Raw genomic sequence first — 18301 nt, forward strand, 5'->3', positions numbered from 1 at the left:
ACCAGATACTCTGCCCGGCCTGGCCTGCCTGCCTTCCCTGCTTGCACTTTGTTTCACTGGAATAATAATAATCCCTCCAAAAAAACAATAAAAAAACAATAATAAATTGGTCATTTTCAATCCACCACTGTTTGTGGGACACTGCTGTGCGCAATTGGCTGCCGGGTTTCGCCCACAAATATACAGTCAATTCACTTTACAGCATATTCTGAGAAGTGCTTTGAGACGTCGAGAAGATGTGAAAAGCGCTATATCAAATGCAAGGATTATTATATTATTATTATTAACACAGCGTTGCTGGGATTTCAGGTGCGCTACAGTATTGTGCATGTGACCAGCAGAACACTGGACTCCGCCTCTTTCCCTGACTGACCAGAACGGGGAGGGAGGGAGGGAGAGGAACAGCCGACAGCACCACGCAGTGGGCGTGGTGTTCATCGTGACGCAACGCGCAAGCCACGTCATGCCTGCGAGTGGGAGAGTAGAAGGGGCGTCGGCAGAGGAGGAGGAGGAGCTGGTGGTGACGTCAGGTGCCAGAGGCGCGCGGTGCGAAACGGCTTGCTGTTGGGAGCCGAGTTGTGCGCATGTGCGGAGAGAGAGAGAGAGAGAGAGAGAGCGCGCGAGAGAGGGAGTGATTGCGTATAGGGGAGGGGGCGGAGCCGGCGCGGCTTTGACGGACGTGCTTCGCGGATGGCGGCGGCGGCGGTCTCCCCGGGCGCGGTGTGATATTATGGGATGTTGGGAGAGGAGGAATGGCGCTGGGCGCGTGATTTTGAACAAACACGGTCGCTCGGTGCCCCGGTGACGGCGCCTCTGGGCGTGTGGTAACCGAGCTCGGCGCCGCGACAGGCCCAGAGGCCGAGCCGGGCTCTCTCTGCACACACACACACACCCCGCCCGCCCGCTCTTGGTGGTGGTGGTGGTGGGGGCAAGAAAATAATAATAAGCGAGAAGCGGGCAGAGGGCAGGAGGACAGAGCCGGGGGGACACCTTCAATGCCGCCCGCTTCCAGCGCACCCCGAGTGCGGGCAGGAGAGCCGGTGAGTACCACAGCCGCGCAGTCAGCAGCTGATAGTGTTTCACGTCCAGGGGACGGGGAGGAGGGGGATCGGTGCCCACCCCCACCACCACCACCTGGGGTTATCCGGGGCCACACACACACGGAGGCCGTCCGCTGCCCTCAGCCTCCCCTCCCCTGCCCGCCCGCCCGCCCGCCGGCCGGTGTGGACCCCCCCAGCCCCGAGGGGAGGCGGGGAAGAGGGGGAACCAGGTGAGCGGCGGTGACCTCCTGCACATCACGCCCAGGGCCGGAGCTCTTCCCGTTCTCCCTCTCTCCCTCTCTCTATTCACCTTTTTGTGTGTGTGTGTGTGTGGCCGAAAGTGTTGTCGCTTAACGTGCGGTTCTCAGGGCTGTCAGTCAGTCACTGGGATGCAGAGTGACAGCTGTTTTGGTGCTCGGCATATACCTGGGTCCCAGACCCCTGCCCTCCCTCTCTCCCCCCTCCCCGGCTTGTTGACAGTTGGGTCATTTTCTCTCTCCTTTATAACTCCTCCTTGGTTTCTTCTTCTGAGTTTATCCTGATCCTGTTCAAGACGCCTAACTTTTCACCAGCGTTCATTTCATTTTCAAAACGTGGAGAGAGCTGACTTTATAAGTTGTGTTTGTTTTAGGTGTGTGTGTGTGTGTGTGTTGTCAGCTAAAGGTTTATTGCCCCCCCCCCAAAAAAAAATATCTGAATTAGACGGGATGATTTTCTTTCAGGTCAAAGTCCTGGTGTTTTGTAGATTTTTGAACCCATTCGGGGGAACCACCCCTTTTGCACTTCTAATGAACGAACGCATTCGCTAAATATATATATATATATCTATATTTTTGTTTGGACTCTGGCTTCTGCAGGTGGTGTCAGCTGTTGCATTTGTGGTGCAATTTCTTTCTATTTCCCTCTGCGATATTTCACAACGGGGCGTTATTGCTTTAATACCTCTCTCTCCCCCCCACCCCCACACCCCCCCACCCTCCCCACCCCTACCCCCCCACCCCCCCACCCCTACCCGTGCTGTTTTGATCTCAGTTACAGATTGTTTGAAGGTATTAATGATCGAGGAGATGGGACGGTAAATATTTAACGGTTGAGGCAACCCCCCCCCCCCCCACCACCCCCCCAAACCCTGGGCTTTTTTTTTAAAATCGTACACAAAAAAAAAACCCTTCTCGAGAAGCCGCCGCCAGCAATTTGAACTGGAGGAGGAGGGAGGGAGGAGGAGGGGGGGAGGAAGGAGGAGGAGGAGGAAGAAGTGTTTTTTTTATATACATGTATATATATGTCGGGAGTCGCTCGGGCGCACGGTTTTGAGTTTGTATTGGGGGTCGGTAGATGATCTGTGGCTTTGAAAACTTGTTGTTCGAAAAACCATAACGCGCCGAGAAAGCGTCCGGTTTGCGATTTCGGGATTTCGTTTCGCAAGTGCGTGTTTCCTGTTGAGTTTTTTTTTTTTGCGCGGTTTTTTCGTATTATTTTTTTTCCCCCCCGTGTGTGTGTGTGTGTGTGTGTGTGACCCAGTCTCGCCGGGAGAGGCCCTGCCTTTTCTCTGGAAATGTGATGACGAGGTGAAAATGGCGGACCTTTCGAAATGCAATCCTCTCCGCGGCGACAACCCGCCCCGGCGGAGCCTGCGACCCCCGCCCCGCCCGCCCGCCCGCCGGGAGAGGCACAGCCCCGGGCGGCCGGGGGGGACCGCAGGGGGGGGGGGGGGGAGGGGGGAGAGTCGCTCCTCCATCCCACCCCCCACCCCCCCACGACGCCCTAAGCGCCGTCGGGTGTCAAGTTGTGCTGCAAAGGCACCAGCCCCCGAGGTGCAGAGACGGGCCCTGCAATCTTGTGTGTGTGTGTGTGTGTGTCTGTGTGTGTGTGTTTTTTTTTCTTCTTCAAGGTCTGTCTAGACGTGGCTTTTTCTTAAAGACACAGCTATCCACGTTTCACCCCCACACACAGAGGTTACGCTTCGAAGCCGAGAGCCGTGTGATGTGCGCGCTGCCCCTCGGGATGGCCCCCAACCAATTCCATTTGTTCCGCGCGCGATGAAGGTGACATCGAAGCGCTTTTTCATAGTGCGCCGTTAACTTTTCTCGCAGAACCGAAAGCTCTTAATCGGCAAACGCCTGGCCAGCTTTGCAGTTTATCAACCGTTCCGTTAAGTGCTTCACTTAGTTTGTAAACTGAAACTAAGATGCCTTTGGAAAGCGCGGCTGTGTGACCGTCCTGCCCGCCTGCCTGCCCCCCAGCCAATTTTTAATGTAAACCTCATTATGTTGCAGCAGATCCGTCATCCGATACAATGAAACCCTTCGCCTCTTTTCCTACACAGTGAATTTTTATGGCATTTTCAGAATTGGTTGTTGCAGCTTGATCCAAACTGCTCAATACAATAATCCTTTTAAGTATACGATTCGTGGCACATTTGAGTCGAGTGCAAATATTTTGGTACAGGATCAGTATTAGCAATTGGATGTTTTGGTGAACAGACAGAGTGATCTCTTTGACATGTATTAAACGGATGTTATTACTTCATTGTGAAATTCTGGCTATGGCTTAGTTCCAATCTTCGGTCGGAATACTCTGCCTTACTGGAGAGGGACCATAACAAATTAGTACTGCAATAGAGACTACATCTGCTGCTTTTACTATGCTTTTTGTGCACCTATTTTTGCAAATATAAGTCAAAATGCTTTATAGTAGGAACCTGAGTGCCAAAGTGGGCTAAAGTATTGCCCTTCCGCTTTGGAACCTTCAAATTTACTCCAGATTTTTAGGACAGAGATCTCCCTCAAAGCTATAATGCCATATACTACTGTACTTATGTTGTGAAATAATGTAGAACTGCTTCAAATAGAAGAAGTTGTGCTAGATCCTGAGATGTTGCTGTATAGTTGTTTTCCCTGTTAACGCTGAGGGCTAAAATTCACTGTTAACAAGTTTAAAAACACACATGCATAGTTTAAGTTTATGGATTACGACTTCAGCTTCTCCTATTTTGGAACGACTATACAAAGACTGAAACAGCATCAAAAATGGCGCTCTTTAAAACCTACCTCACTTAATTTCCATTGTAACACTACTGCCATAGGCGAAGCTACAATATAATTACAGAATAAAAAATCGTGTGAGAAATAAGTTTGCCCAGTATTAAATCAGTTAGATCATAACTGGTTGTTGCAGGAACTAGATATTTCATTGTCTCAATAGTGGTGCTCTTCTGAATTTTGTGGATAATGCTAAAAGCGCCAGCATTTATTTCCCATCCCTGGTTGCCCCCAAGAAAGTGATGATGGGCATGTATATTGCTGCAATGGTGCTTCTATGATGTTGTGTAGGAAATCTAGCATTTTGATCAGTTGAACATGAGGGAAAGGCAATATATGACCAAGTCAAGCTGATTAAGAAAAGGCTATTTAGCGCACCCTGTGTATAACATTAGCTCTGCCAACGTGACATCTAATTACATTTTGAATAATCGTAGCGTTTTCCCTTTATTGGTAGATTATTATATACTTCAATAAGGTTTTTCTTTCTCTTGTCTCCTCCCCCTCCATTCAATTTTCTTCTTTTTGAATCGTAAAGCACCTTTTTTTATTGCTTTCCTTTCTGTTAATTTGTGATCCAGCGCCTTGGGACGTCCTCCCGAAAGGTGCTATGCAAATATAAATTTGTATTGTGATTAGCCCCGGTGTTCTACCTGTACCTTTCCTAATTCAATTGATTTCTGTGGCATTGTGACCAAGCTGAAAATTCATTATTCTAGGTGTGGCCTGGCCGATGCTTTCTAAAGTCTTACCATAATTTAAATAGGGCTGCACTTTACTGTTCTGTCTATATATTCTAGCATTTATTGGCTCTTTAAATTGTTATACCACACTGTCTTGTCATATTAACCTCTTCTGTATATTTATACCCCTTCACCTAGGTGTAATAGTTTTCTGTTTAGGTGTGTTAACTTTCACTTGTCCAGTGTTTGCATTACTGGATAACTGATCAAAATTATTTTGCTTGTTGCATCCTTTGCCTATTTCTCCTCTTATTTTTGTGATTCTGATTAATTTGCAACTTATTGTTGGTTTCAGTTTCGGTTAATTCTATTTTAGGGGTCGTTGTAGACCAGAAGAAATAAGAGTCCAAGCGCTGAATTTTTGGTGTCTCCATTAATTACTTGTAACCAGTATAATCTCTTTTCTATTAGCAACAAGATTCTTATCCAGTTCGATGGCCTACTCTGGATTCTTGTGGGTTTTGATTTGTTAGTCTGTTATGAGGAGCTGTGCCAAAACCTTAAAGTTGAAATAAACAAGATTATAAGAAGTGCCTTTTTCTGTTACATTAACAAAGGAATTGAGGTTTGTTATATGAAAAATCTTTCTCCTAAATCCTTGCTGACTATTTTTCTTATCAAGTTGCTGCTGTACAGAACTTCAGACTAATGGTTGGAATATTATCTTTTGTTATATGTTGGATTACTGGCCCTGAATTTACCAGGGGGAATTTTAATGCTATTCTTCAATGAAAGATACAAGAGATAATAACAACAATCCTTAATTTGCTATAACACCTTTCACATAGTGAGGACATCCCAAAGTGTTTTACAGGATATATTGTAAAGTTTAGTGATTGTGTTTTGTGGATGAACGCAGCAGCCAATTTACACATACCAGTGTCCCACAAATGGCCATGAGTGAATGTCCAATTTTGTTTGGGGGACTGTTGTTGGTTAGGATACCAGAGAAACTCCCTTCACTTTTCAAGTAGTGTCATTGGATCCTTAATGTCCACCTGTCTAGGCAGACGGGGCCTCGGTTTAATGTCTCATCTGAAGGATGAAATCTCCAACAATGCCACACTGCATTGCAGTATCAGCTAATACTATGTGATTCCAAGTGCTAACAAGGGGTTATTCCATAATCTTCTGACTCAGAGGCGAGAGTGCTACTACCTGAGCCATCACAAGGAGTGGATGGGTTTGTAGGAGAGGGTGAGAACATTAAAATTGATCCCCGGGGAGCTAAGGAATCAGTGGAGCCTGGGAACTCGAGGGATGGGTGAGCCGAATTTAGTGCAGGTGAAGATGCGGACAATGGCATTTTGAAGGAGTTGCACCTTATGAGTAGTGGAGGTAGGGAGACCAGGACGTTAGAAAGCAACAACTGCTTGCCCTTCAAAGGAAATAGTGTTTCCGAGAGATTTCTAGGATATAGAAAAGTGGGATGTAACAAAATCATCAATAAATGTTTTGGCAGCATTAGGTGTGATATAGAGGAGGAGGTGAAGGCAAATGATCTTGGTGAGGAATCGGAGGTGAGGGGGAAAGGAGAATTGAGGATTGAACTGGATGCAAGAATAATTATGCTTTGCATCTCTGGGTAAGATTGTCCTAAATTTGCAATTCTAACATTAACGTTTTAACCTCCTTTGGGAGATTTCTGTATGTCTTCCAAATCTTGCTCCCTCCTTTACAATTTATTCTTGATGACCTTTTAATTGACCTATTCATTCATTTTGAACATGGTTTATTTTCTTACCCTCAAATGTTAGGCATATGCTGTCCTTGAAATGTATTTATCTTATTCATTAATCCCATTTCTAGCCAAATACACTAGCTTTTTGAAGGAGTTAGTCAATCAATACAATAGTAGAGTTTCAATCTGGATGTACTCTGGTGTACTTGATGTGGCTGAGTATTAGGCTTAAATGCAAAGCACTGATATCCTTTATATTCCAGTCCTCACAGGTTGGCAGGAGCCAAGGTTTGGGGACCCCAGATTGTGCATTGGGGTACTTTGGGGTCTGACCAGCTACAGCCGCATAGCTTGCCATTGATATTTCAAGCTTTCCCGCTGCTTGCCCAGCTAGGACCACCCACCCATTAGGGCTTTGGTTTGCAGGGTTAACAGGAGTTAAATGGGAATTAGGTTTCTGGAATTAGGCAAGTGGTCGCTTCAGGGAGAGAGAGCACATTCCATTCCAACAATCTATCTCTGCTATTTCCATGCGTAGGTGGGATGCATGGAAATCTCAGGTTGGTTTGGATCCTCTTAAGCATGGTGATGGGTTTTTGCATGTATCAGATATCCAACTGATCAAAAAAAATCATAGAAGAGTCCAAATGAGGGTTGGAAATTGGACTGCAGGGTGAATCTCTACTCTTCAGATAGGAAAGGGGGTAAGAGAATCCTGCCTAATTTCCTCTGTTCTGTTCTTTGAGAGAGCAAGATAAAAATTAAACTGTCCATTTGTTGCTGTGGTTAGATTTGTTTGAGTTGAATTGGCTTGCCATGCTTAATAGTTTTTCCTTGTGACTGCAAAGAATAACATAGACCACATTAGCAGAAAAACAAAGGACTGAGATAAAAGGAAATGAATAGAAGGGTTATTCTGATGAAAGATAAATAATCCTAACTTTGTGGTAACAAAAGATAATAATCTTTGCATTTGATATAGAGCTTCTCACGTCTTCTAGACGTCTCAAAGTACTTCACAGAATATACTGTAAATAATAATAATAATAATCCTTGCATTTGATATAGCGCTTTTCACGTCGGGAGGACGTCCCAAAGCGCTTCACAGAATAACTGTAAAGTGAATTGACTGTATATTTATGGGTGAAACGCAGCAGCTAATTGCAAACAGCAGTGTCCCACAAACAGTCGTGGATTGAGTGACCAAATTATTATTTCTTTTTTAGGAATTTTTATCCCGGTAAAAGTGATCCACCAATCGACAAACAATTGGGATCCTATTTACTGCTAGGTAAACAGAGGCGTGTGGAATAAGGAAACTTGCCCAACATTTCGCCCTGCTGGGAATCGAGCCCAGGTCTCTCGCTTGCGAGGCAAGTGCTCTAACCACTGAGTTACAGGACTCCACAGCTACAGGATGTGTGATAGAAATAGAAGAAATTGAGGTATTGAAGTGAAGTTGCAAACTTCGAATAGATTTATCATAAATTTGGTGATACTTTGTGATTAGGCTATAATTGCTGAACTTCAATTTTTTTTAATATTTAAAATGAGGAAGACAAGTTGCCAAAAATATAATTATATCAAAGAATCTGTGTTGGACTGGTCAAATTGTTTTTTTAAATCATAATTCTGGTTTCCTGAGCATTACAAAACATCACTTACAATTGTCAGTCTGGCCCCAAATTTAGAAACTGGAAAGAATACAGCATAGCAATTGGTAGTGGGAGAGAAGGAGCCTTTCTATAGCAGCGTTGTTACATCATTCCACAATGTAGTTGTTGTATTGGCTGCTTCAGCGACCTGTTTCATTCAGCACATTCATTCTGGAAAGTCCGAGCTGAATTGAATGTCCAATAATAGGTCCCTATAGAAGGCAGTAATTGAATCAAGTCGCATCTGATGACTTCATAAATTTGGAGAACAAAACTTTTACTGGTTATCAATATCAGCTGAAGCCTGAGATTGAATTACTATTTTAAATTCACTTCCAGCTATTTATCATTTTCATATCCAAGATACAACAACAACAAGATTCCATTTATAAAGCGCCTTTCACGTCAGGAGGACGTCCCAAGGCGCTGCACAGTTGGGTCATGACCCGAGCAGGGGGGAAATGGTCAGGGTGAGGGGAGGGAAGGGAGGGAGCGAGGAGGGGGGAAATGGTCAGGGTGAGGGGAGGGAAGGGAGGGAGCGAGGAGGGGGAAGAGAGTCGAGAGGGGAGCTGAAGGCTCGGTCAAAGAGAAAGGTTTTGAGACCGGCCTTGAAGGAGGAAAGGGAGGAAGCGGCGAAGGCACTGGGGGATGGAGTTCCAGAGCCTGGGGCTGAGAGGCTGAAGGCCCGACCACCGATGGTAGGGCGGTTGGGGCGGGGGACGTGGAGCAGACCGGAGCCAGAGGAACGGAGGGTACGGGCAGGTAGGTAGGGGGATAGTAGGTTGGAGAGGTAGGAGGGAGCAAGGCCGTGAATGGCCTTGTAGGTGAGGATGAGGATCTTGAAATCAATCCTCTGGGGGATGGGGAGCCAGTGGAGGCGAGCGAGGGTGGGAGTGATGTGGTCCCGAAGCCTGGTGCGGGACAGTACACGAGCTGCAGAGTTCTGAATGACCTGCAGCTTGTGGAGGGAGGTGGCGGGAAGGCCGGCGAGGAGAGAGTTCCCATAGTCCAGCCTTGAGGTGACAAAGGCGTGAACCAGGGTTTCAGCAGCGTGAGGGGTGAGGTAGTGCCGTAGTCTGGCGATATTCCGGAGGTGATGGAAGGCGGTGCCAGTTGTGGTGCGGATGTGAGGGAGAAAGGACAGCTCAGGGTCGAACAAAACGCCGAGGTTCCTGACTGGCTTTGAGAGGTGGAGAGTGCAGCCTTGGATGCTGATGGTGTCAGCGCCTGAGGTGCGGAGGCGCTGACGTGAGCCAATCAGGAGGGCCTCGGTTTTTCGCACGTTGAGCTGAAGAAAGTTGTCTCTCGTCCAGGACTCGATGTCGGACAGGCAGGCTGTCAGGACATCGGTGGTCGTGGAGTTGAGAGTAGAGGAGGAAAGGTAGAGTTGGGTGTCATCCGCATACATGTGGAAGTTAACTCCATGTCTGCGGATGATGTCACCGAGGGGGAGCATATAGAGGGTGAAGAGGAGGGGACCGAGGACAGAGCCCTGAGGGACACCACATGAGACAGTACGGGGGGTGGAGGAGAAGCCATTCGTCGAGACAAAGTGAAGACGGTGAGAAAGGTACGACCTAAACCATTCAAGGACAGTGCCTTGAAGGTTGAGGTGGGAGGACAAGCGGTGGAGTAGGATAGCGTGGTCGACCGTATCGAATGCTGCCGATAGGTCGAGGAGGACGAGGAGACAGAGGGAGCCCTGGTCACAGATGGTCAGGATATCATTGGTGACCTTGACCAGGGCAGTTTCTGTGCTATGAGCAGCACGGAAACCTGACTGAAGGGGTTCGAAAAGAGAATGGGTGGAAAGGAAAGAGCGCAGTTGGGAGGCGACAACTCTTTCCAAGACCTTGGAGAGAAAGGGGAGGTTGGAGATGGGCCGGTAGCTTGATAGCTGCGACGCATCAAGGGAGGGTTTTTTCAGGGTGGGCGTGATGATGGCAGTTTTTAATGGAATGGGGACAGAGCCAGAGGAGAGGGACAGGTTTATGATGTCAGTGATATGTGGGGCAAGAAAGTGGAGCTGGGAGATAAGGAGTGGAGTGGGGATGGGGTCAAGGGAGCAGGTGGTTGGTTTTAGGGATAGGATGAGTTCAGTGACAGAGGGTGGGGAAACGGGTACGAAGGTGTGTAGGGGAGGATGGGTAGGAGTCGGAGTGTGGGAGGGAAGGGGTGGGTGGTGGGTGGAAGTTGGAGGGGAAGTGACCGCGGAGCGGATTCCCTTGATCTTGGATTCAAGGAAATCCAGCATCTCCTCGCAGTGAAGGTTGGAGGAGATGACCTGCGCGGGGTGGCGGGGGGACGGAGGAGTCGGGTTGTGGTGGAAAACAGTAGCCTGGGGTTGTTCTTCGCCTCCAGGATTATCCTGGAGTAGAAGGACGACTTGGCCGAGGCTAGAGTGGAGCGGTAAAATAGGAGATAGGAAGAAGTTGCATTTTATAGCACCCAGATTTAGAGAAATGCGAAAGAAGGAATCTCTGGGATATCGGAAGGGTAGGTTAGTTGGAATGACAGTAATTTTGTGTGTCAAGCTGCCATAGTTGATAGCACATTCTCGCCTCTGAGTCAGCATTTTGAACTTGTATAGTCCAAGCTAACACTTCATTATGTTCTGTGGATTGGGCTGCATTGTTGGTAGTGTCATTCTTTCAAATGAGGTGTTAAACCAAAGTCCTGTCAGCCTGTTTAGGGGAATGTAAAAGATCCCATGGCACTAAAAGAGAAGGGAGGTTCTACCAGGAACAGCCAACAATTTCCCAGTGTCCTGACCAACAGACTCCTTGATAAAGTTGGTCATTCACTTCACAGATGTTTGTGGATGTTCCTGAGTGCAAATTGGCTACTGTGTTTTCTGGAAAATGCAGATTTGCTGCGCGTTGCAGTGGATCCCATGAAGTGTTTTGAGACTGAAGAGAAATTGAATATTTCATGTGAATGTTCACCAAAAGACATAAAAAGTTGGACAATAGTTTCAAGTTGGTTCATTTTATCAAGTGGAATTCAACAAGTCACTCAGCTCCTGTTAACCCTGCAAGCCAAAGTCCTAATGGGTAGGGTGGTCCTAGCTGGGCAAGTGGCGGGAAAGCTTGCCAGACCGCAATATCAATGGCAAACTATGCAGTTTTAGCTGGTTAAACTCCAGCAGTACCCCGACACACACTCTGTGGTCTCCAAGCCTTGGCTCTTGCCAACCTGCGCCTAATACTTTCTGGAATTAGGTAAGCAGGAAGCGTCCCTCCAGGGAGAGAGAGAGAGTGCGCATTCCATTCCACCAATCTACCTCTGGGATTTCCGTGTGTAGGTGGGATGTATGGAAATCTCAGCTTGGTTTGAATACTCTTAGCCATGGTAATGGATTTCCACACGTGTCAGACACCCGTCTGACCCAAAAACAATTCAACAAGTGAATGAGCGGAATACTGATCAATATTGTGGAGTTGTAGGGTACAAGTCTGATTTTTTGGGTCCTTCGTATGTTTTCTGCTTAATTAATATTGTCGAATGATTTCACCTGCCATGTTTCTAGAAACCAACAATTGGAATAATTGGATACAGGGCAGGTGTGAATATTATAGGAAATATTGCCGAAGAGAAACTTCAGACAAATACGGTAATTTAAATGCTTCCTGTAGTTCTTTGTAAAAGATTTCAGGCCACATCTACAATAGGATTGAATGAGTTTCAATATGGATGACCTGTTATTAAGTTGAGGAATGTCAGCATGGGAAATTGAAGTCTTTGTGCCTGTTCTCAGCAGCTCAGGTGTACAACAACAACAACAAGATTTCATTTATAGAGCGCCTTGCTCTAGCTCAGACAACCACAGAATAAAGCTTTATTTTCTGTGCTGTAATGATATGACTTATTCAGTGAATCGTAAAAATAGCTATTTCTCTTTTGAATATTTCCTATATTAGCCAAACATATGGCCACACTGAGTTAGATTGCTGTATATGTTTTGTTGTGAGCTCTTGCCCTTGGGAGTACACAAATTTCTTTAATTTAGAGCTCTTACAATTACCAAAGAATTTTTTTTCAATCCATTGTAGTCAAATAAATTGGACAATGGGTAAATAGGTATAGGTTTGTGAATACAAAATGATTCAGCCCTAACTATTACTAAACGCTGTCATTTGCTTTGTCTTACGGGTTTTCTTATGAAACAGTGTTTCATGTTGTATCTAAATTTAATATATGCTGCAATGGCTCACCTTGTGTCTTGCGATCTTGTATTTAACACTTTTAAATATCCAAATGTTAGAACCAGATGTGAACCATAACTTATTTCACAACTGAGGCAACTTGTGAAAATGATTAGGAGTAAAATACCTTGTTCGAGTCACAGGAAGAATTTCCAACTTGTTTTATCCACCTCTTATATTGTAAAGTACTTTCAATGTTTACTACAGTGAACGGTTCTATGCGTTTACAACAACAAGAAGATTACATTTGTATAGTGCCTTTCACGTCGGGAGGACGTCCCAAGGCACCATTGCTTCAAGCACATTTTACAGAGAGTTATAAGCTAGTTAAGCACAGCTTCCATTGCTAAGCTGCTAAATAACTTAGGTTTTGCTATACAGTAGCTGGGTTTTGTTCCATTGGTGCATGGCTTAGCTAAGACCTACTGCGACTGTGGTGTGAACTTTGAGCAGTTTGAAATTTTATGGTATTCTCAGAAATAAACTGCACTGGAAGCCATCCAGGTAGTAATGTAAACCAAGCTTCACATGAAAGGGGGTGGGGGAGGAACGTTTCCAAGTACATCAAGGGAAATACTGTTCATTTTCAATCGGTTTTCTTCTTGTCCTTTCTGATGCACCAGCATAAATCCCTGGTGAGATCTGACTGCAGAAAGGAGTAATGTGAGATTGCTTTCTTGCCAGCTCAACACGAGTACACCATTGTTCCTGTGCATAGTGATAGCAGGGGCCTTTCACTACTCGGTGCAGAAGAAATATTCATCTTTAAGATTGGGTAGCATTTTGTACCGCTTCATGCATCTAATTTAACTGCAGCTCTTGAGCTGAGTAGAATATGGTTACTTTGAGGCCTCCGTTTTCTTTTAATTCTCAAAGGATTCACAGGTATACTGCACTTCCTCTTTTCTTAAAGCACTGGAGGATCTTGCCAGTATGTAATGAAAATTATGCCGCAGAACCCACGTGCAGATTCTCACATCCATTTCAATATTCAGTAGGTTTATCGGAGATACTGGTATCATTTATAGCAAGTGTAAAATTGATCCAAACCTTTTCTAGAAACCTTTAAGATGGGCGCATTCTACCTTTCTCCCCCTGTGGAGCAGTGACCGTCCTCAGTTTTGTATTGCCCCACATCAGCATTGTTGATCAGTATTTTGTCTATAGTGTGTGAGGGATTGCGTTGCAAGCCTGAATCAATCCTGCCACTCTTTGCTACTGGAGTCCCTTTGTACATTGTTTTTCTTATTGTTGTTGAAGCTTATGTTTATTGACCTTTTATCTTGGACTTTCAACCTCTGAAGATGAAAAAAACATGAGGGTGTAGATCCTTAATGAATTTGACTGGCGTAACATTTCCAAACTCAGTAAATAGTCACTTAGAAAATTGCATTTGGCTGGTGCTGGGAAACATCCACTTGTCACTGTAGTTATATACCTTGCTTTTTTGGAAGAAATCGAAACTGTGATGTCAGATACCCTGTTGTCAACTATAGCTTAATTATGGCTTCATGAAATGTCAAGTCTGTGTGTCTCTGGAATGTGATCTGGAAATGAATTAAGTCTGTTGGGTTGAATGAATAGTGACAGCCCCGCCTGTTGCAGCGGGTGTTGCGTTGTGAGAAGCTGATCAACCAAAGCATGGTTCTTTCATTTGAGACAAACTTGTTTTTAATGTTTCCCTTTTGTTACAGTGACCAAGTCTTCACAAGTTACCTGTGATTTTAAAATGGAGGTGGTATCCGCTGAAGTCAATAGCCTGCTTCCTGAGGAGATAATGGACACGACGCTTGTGGAAGATGACAGCATTGAGGTCGTGGCCGTTACGTCACAGCATGCGGAGCCGATTCCTATGGAAACTGAACGTGGAGAAATTGAAGACCCAGTCCAAATACAGAACTCCCAAGTTCCATCAAGTGTGACAGATCATGTCGCCATGTTGACAAATAACGCTACTCCGCTGATCTTAAGTGAACCCAATATAAAAATGGAAGTTAATACTGACATTGTATCAAAGACCACTGGGAAGGGTAGCCTCATGAGCAGCACCACTGCTGGGATGAATGTAACTTTAGCAGCTAATCAGATTCTTCTTAAACCAATAACTGAGCCCTCTGATCAAAAATTCAACCAGGCTATCAAATGTGAGGCAGCAGGACAACAGCTGGTAGTGACAACTCTTGGAAAATCCCGGCAGTCCATTGTACTTTCATTACCACCAAATCAAGCATCCCACCCACAGCAGGTCTTGTCTCAAACCCAGGTTGCAGACTTGAAACAAATTAAAGTAGTTACTCTCGGTGGAAGATCTGAGATAAAGTCTATAGTTGGAGCATCAAATGCATTGGGTTCAGTTCAGCCTGCACAAAGTCAGATGAAAACTGTACAGGTAAGAAATGTCTGCAATGAATTTCCTTTGTTTGTAATACCTCTGGTGCACAGTACAACAAGAACAACATTACACTTATATAGTGCCTTTCACGTAGGCTGACGTCTTGAAGCACTGTCAGTGGTGGGGTTGGACACCAAGGCTTACTTGAGAGTAAATAGCTCAGTGGTTAGAGCACTCGCCTCGCAAGCGAGAGGACCTGGGTTTGATTCCCAGCCCAGCGAAACGTTGGACAAGTTTTCTTACTCCGCAGTAAGTAGGAACCCGGTTGTTAGTCGATTGGTGGATCGCTTTTCTGTGGGTAATAATCCCTTCTAATAAATAAATAATAATAATTTGGTCATTCAATCCACGACTGTTTGTGGGACACTGTTGTGCCCAATTGGCTGCCACGTTTCGTCCACAAAATATATACAGTCAATTCACTTTACAGTATATTCTGTGAAGCGCTTTGAGACGTCTCGAAGACGTGATAAGGCGCTATATAAAATGCAAGGATTATTATTAAGGCACAATCAAAGAGGTAGGATTTCAGGTGGGCTTTAAAGATAGTTAAAGAGGGATTTTCAGAGACTAGGAGTGTAGTGGTTGAAGGCTTAGGTACCAATGGTGGTGCAAAATGGTCAAGAAATGCACAGCAGTCTTGTTTTAGCTAAGCAACAGGGGTAGGCAAATGAGTTAAAGGGTATGAGCAGGGCAGAGAGCTAGGGAAGTGGTTGGACATAAAGGGATTTCTATATGGGGGCGAGGGTTGATGTTCATCCATTTCGAAACGGATCCAGTGGAGCTCGCTAAAAAAATTGGTGATGGATTTGTGGAGTTTGGTGAAGGTAAGGATATGGGTAGCAGAATTTTGTAGGAGCTGGACTTTGCGCATGGTGGAGCTGGTAAATCAAGTTCAGTGCTTATTACAGTACAGGACAAGTGCTTGCCACTCCATCCGCTCAGCAAACATTGGCCTTCAAGTCCTCCTCCTGTTTTGCCCCACAGAGCTCTCAGCCATTCATTCTGCTCTATTCTCTGGAGCTCCACTCCAGAGTCCCTCAGCATTGCACCCTCCGTCACTGCCTTTAAAACCTGCCTTAAAACCATTTCTTCTGCGTTTTCACCATCTTCTTACTCCCTTCCCCCCTCCCCTCTGTCTTTTCACTAGCTTGGGCTCCCAGTCAGTTGTGTGAAGCACTTTGAGACATCGCAGAGTGACCGGAGTTATGTAAATTGTTACTACATATAAGAATGAACTTGTCCCCCCATATGTTCAAATTCCAGCATGAGTTACTGGATACTGGACGGGAGCAACAACATTGCATGTCTTTTCTTTTTTTCCCCACCCCCACTCCCGCAAGCCATGGAGACATTAAGGATGCTAACCCTTGTGCCTGCTGCTGTCCCAATTAAAATCAGCTATCTCAGTGGAGATTGAGAATAACCTGCCTTTGCAGCAACAGCAGGTGGTATGTTTTTCCATTGAACCGTTACAACGTTTTTTTTCTATTTCTCTCATTTCCCCTCCCCCTCAAATAATCATACCTGTATCAAACACTGAATGGTGACTAGACTACTTGAAGCAGTTATTAATCTTGATGGTTTGAGAGAAGAATTAATTGTTCACTGAGCTCTAATTAGTAGGAAATTATAATATTGGAAAATTTGCATTAGAATTGCTTAAAAAAAACATGGTTATTGCATTTTGAGAATTCTTGACTTATGATGGCCAAACATAAATCTTGATACCTGTACTCTTGGAACAGAGAGAAACTGCTGAGTGTTAATATATTCTACTTCCAGTTGTTACAGGAACAATTTGTGCTGCAGCTTTTCTAATCTTTTACATTATTTAGCATATTTTTAACTGCGGACTTATTATGTGCAAATTATATCTACTCATTGCCTTAACTCTGCCCCAGTAATACTATCTATGCTTCAGCAAATCTATCAGACAACTTATTTCCATTAGTTTTCCTTTAAATCTGTTGATTTTTACAGCAACAAAAAATTAAATGGAGTTTGGCAGGTTAGTGATTTGTATGCCAAAAATGTTTAAAACCATTTGTTTTTTTTTCTGCTGGATACTGATGTGGGTAAATTGTTTGTGACCATCTGGATGCATCCAATCTATAAAATTAAGAGAATTTAAGAGAGATAATGTTTTATAGATATTTTATGACTTCACTACTATAGCAACGTGTAGTGAAATAAAACTTGGGTTTGATTTGTTCCACTGCATATTGTAAATATCACATGAGTTGCAGTGCGGTACAAAGCAGTGACCCATCTCAAAGTAGATGTTGTCGCAGAGCAGTTTAATTTAAATAAATGGGATGGACTCCTTAGATTGGTTTATTAATCACTGCCTTGTAAAGCATGGTACTGTATTTGCTGCATACTTGTGAGCGTCATGCTCTCTTAGTGTAAGGAAGCTCCAGATAACAGCTTGGGCTGGACCAAAGCTCCTGCCATTTACTAAGCTAAATGGAGTCAGTCTGGAAGCGTGCTTGGCTCCTCATTGTAATGTGTGTCAAAGTGGCCAAGTAAATGAGCAGGCACGTCCTTGAGATGCGAAGCAAAATGTATTCAATTTTACTTGAAGTATTTCTCTTCCCACTCCCCAATTTTTCCTTTTTTGTTAGGATTTTTGGAAAGTGAATTTTTTTTTATTACCAGTACTGGCAATTTTTTTTTCACATTTATCAAATTCCCTTTTGTATTTGCTGTCTCAGTTTGGCTTCACAATCTCTCCGGCAGTCTGCTCCATATATTCACCACATTCTTTTTAAAGTAGTTCAATCTAACCTGCTGATGCACCTTCCCTCTTCTGATCCCCAGTCCTTGTAAAAGTTGTGGCTGAATTTCTAGAAAAATGTATGTCCATTTTTTTTCTCAACCAACTCCTGGAAATGATTACCTCTTTGTAATCTTAAGAATTCAGATGATGATATAAAAAATTACAGAAGTCATCTGAAATCTGAGATGAGTTTGCATTGATTTTTGCGTCAATTTTTTTTAATGTAATCTATGTGAATTTAGGGGAGGAAAGGGAAAGAGTTGACCTTTACATCTCCCAGAGATATCATGGCATATGCAGGCTGTGCAGAAGTGAAGCCCACACTGAAGGTTCAATCGCAAGTTTATTAATGGCTGAATGTTTCAATACTGGAAAATGTATAATGTGCATTTGTTTTCTGGAGTGTTCATGCTGTAATACTTTAATTCCACACTGTAAATGTGTTTCAGCAAACAGAAATTTTAGATATGCTCTGTTCAAATAAATAGTTACGAGAACTTTTAGCTTTTACCAGCATACATTGTATGTTGTAGCACACATGAGCAGTTTTGCTGCCCGTTTTTCTCTGTTTTTCACAGATCTGTGAAAGATGCTATGTTCAAGTAGAGGTCTCTCTGTACTGTGTGTCCTCTACTAGTTGTGTTCTTCAAGATTTAAAAAAGACGTAGAGTGACTAGTCATAATAAACATGGCATTTTTTGGTTGGGGTATGTATTTAGTTCTTAGAATTTTCCCATATAAGAGCTACTACTACAAATAATA

The 18301-nt window shown here is 44.3% G+C and overlaps 1 protein-coding gene across 3 annotated transcripts in view; it reads left to right on the plus strand.

Moving 5' to 3' along the window:
- Positions 1-950: 950 nt before the first annotated feature.
- The window catches only part of lin54 (lin-54 DREAM MuvB core complex component), a 50427-nt gene continuing 33076 nt past the window's right edge, over positions 951-18301 (plus strand). For 2 of the 3 annotated variants that reach the window (XM_042340504.1, XM_042340508.1), the window contains exon 1: positions 14065-14754. In XM_042340504.1, coding sequence (XP_042196438.1) covers positions 14095-14754 — 660 coding nt within the window. In that variant the 5' untranslated portion in view covers positions 14065-14094. Of the gene's footprint in view, positions 1041-14059; positions 14755-18301 lie in introns of those variants that run through there. The other variant, XM_007888953.2, reaches the window with a different exon arrangement.

This window comes from Callorhinchus milii, unplaced genomic scaffold, assembly GCF_018977255.1.
Source record: "Callorhinchus milii isolate IMCB2004 unplaced genomic scaffold, IMCB_Cmil_1.0 Scaffold1, whole genome shotgun sequence".
NCBI classification, from domain to species: Eukaryota; Metazoa; Chordata; class Chondrichthyes; order Chimaeriformes; family Callorhinchidae; genus Callorhinchus; species Callorhinchus milii.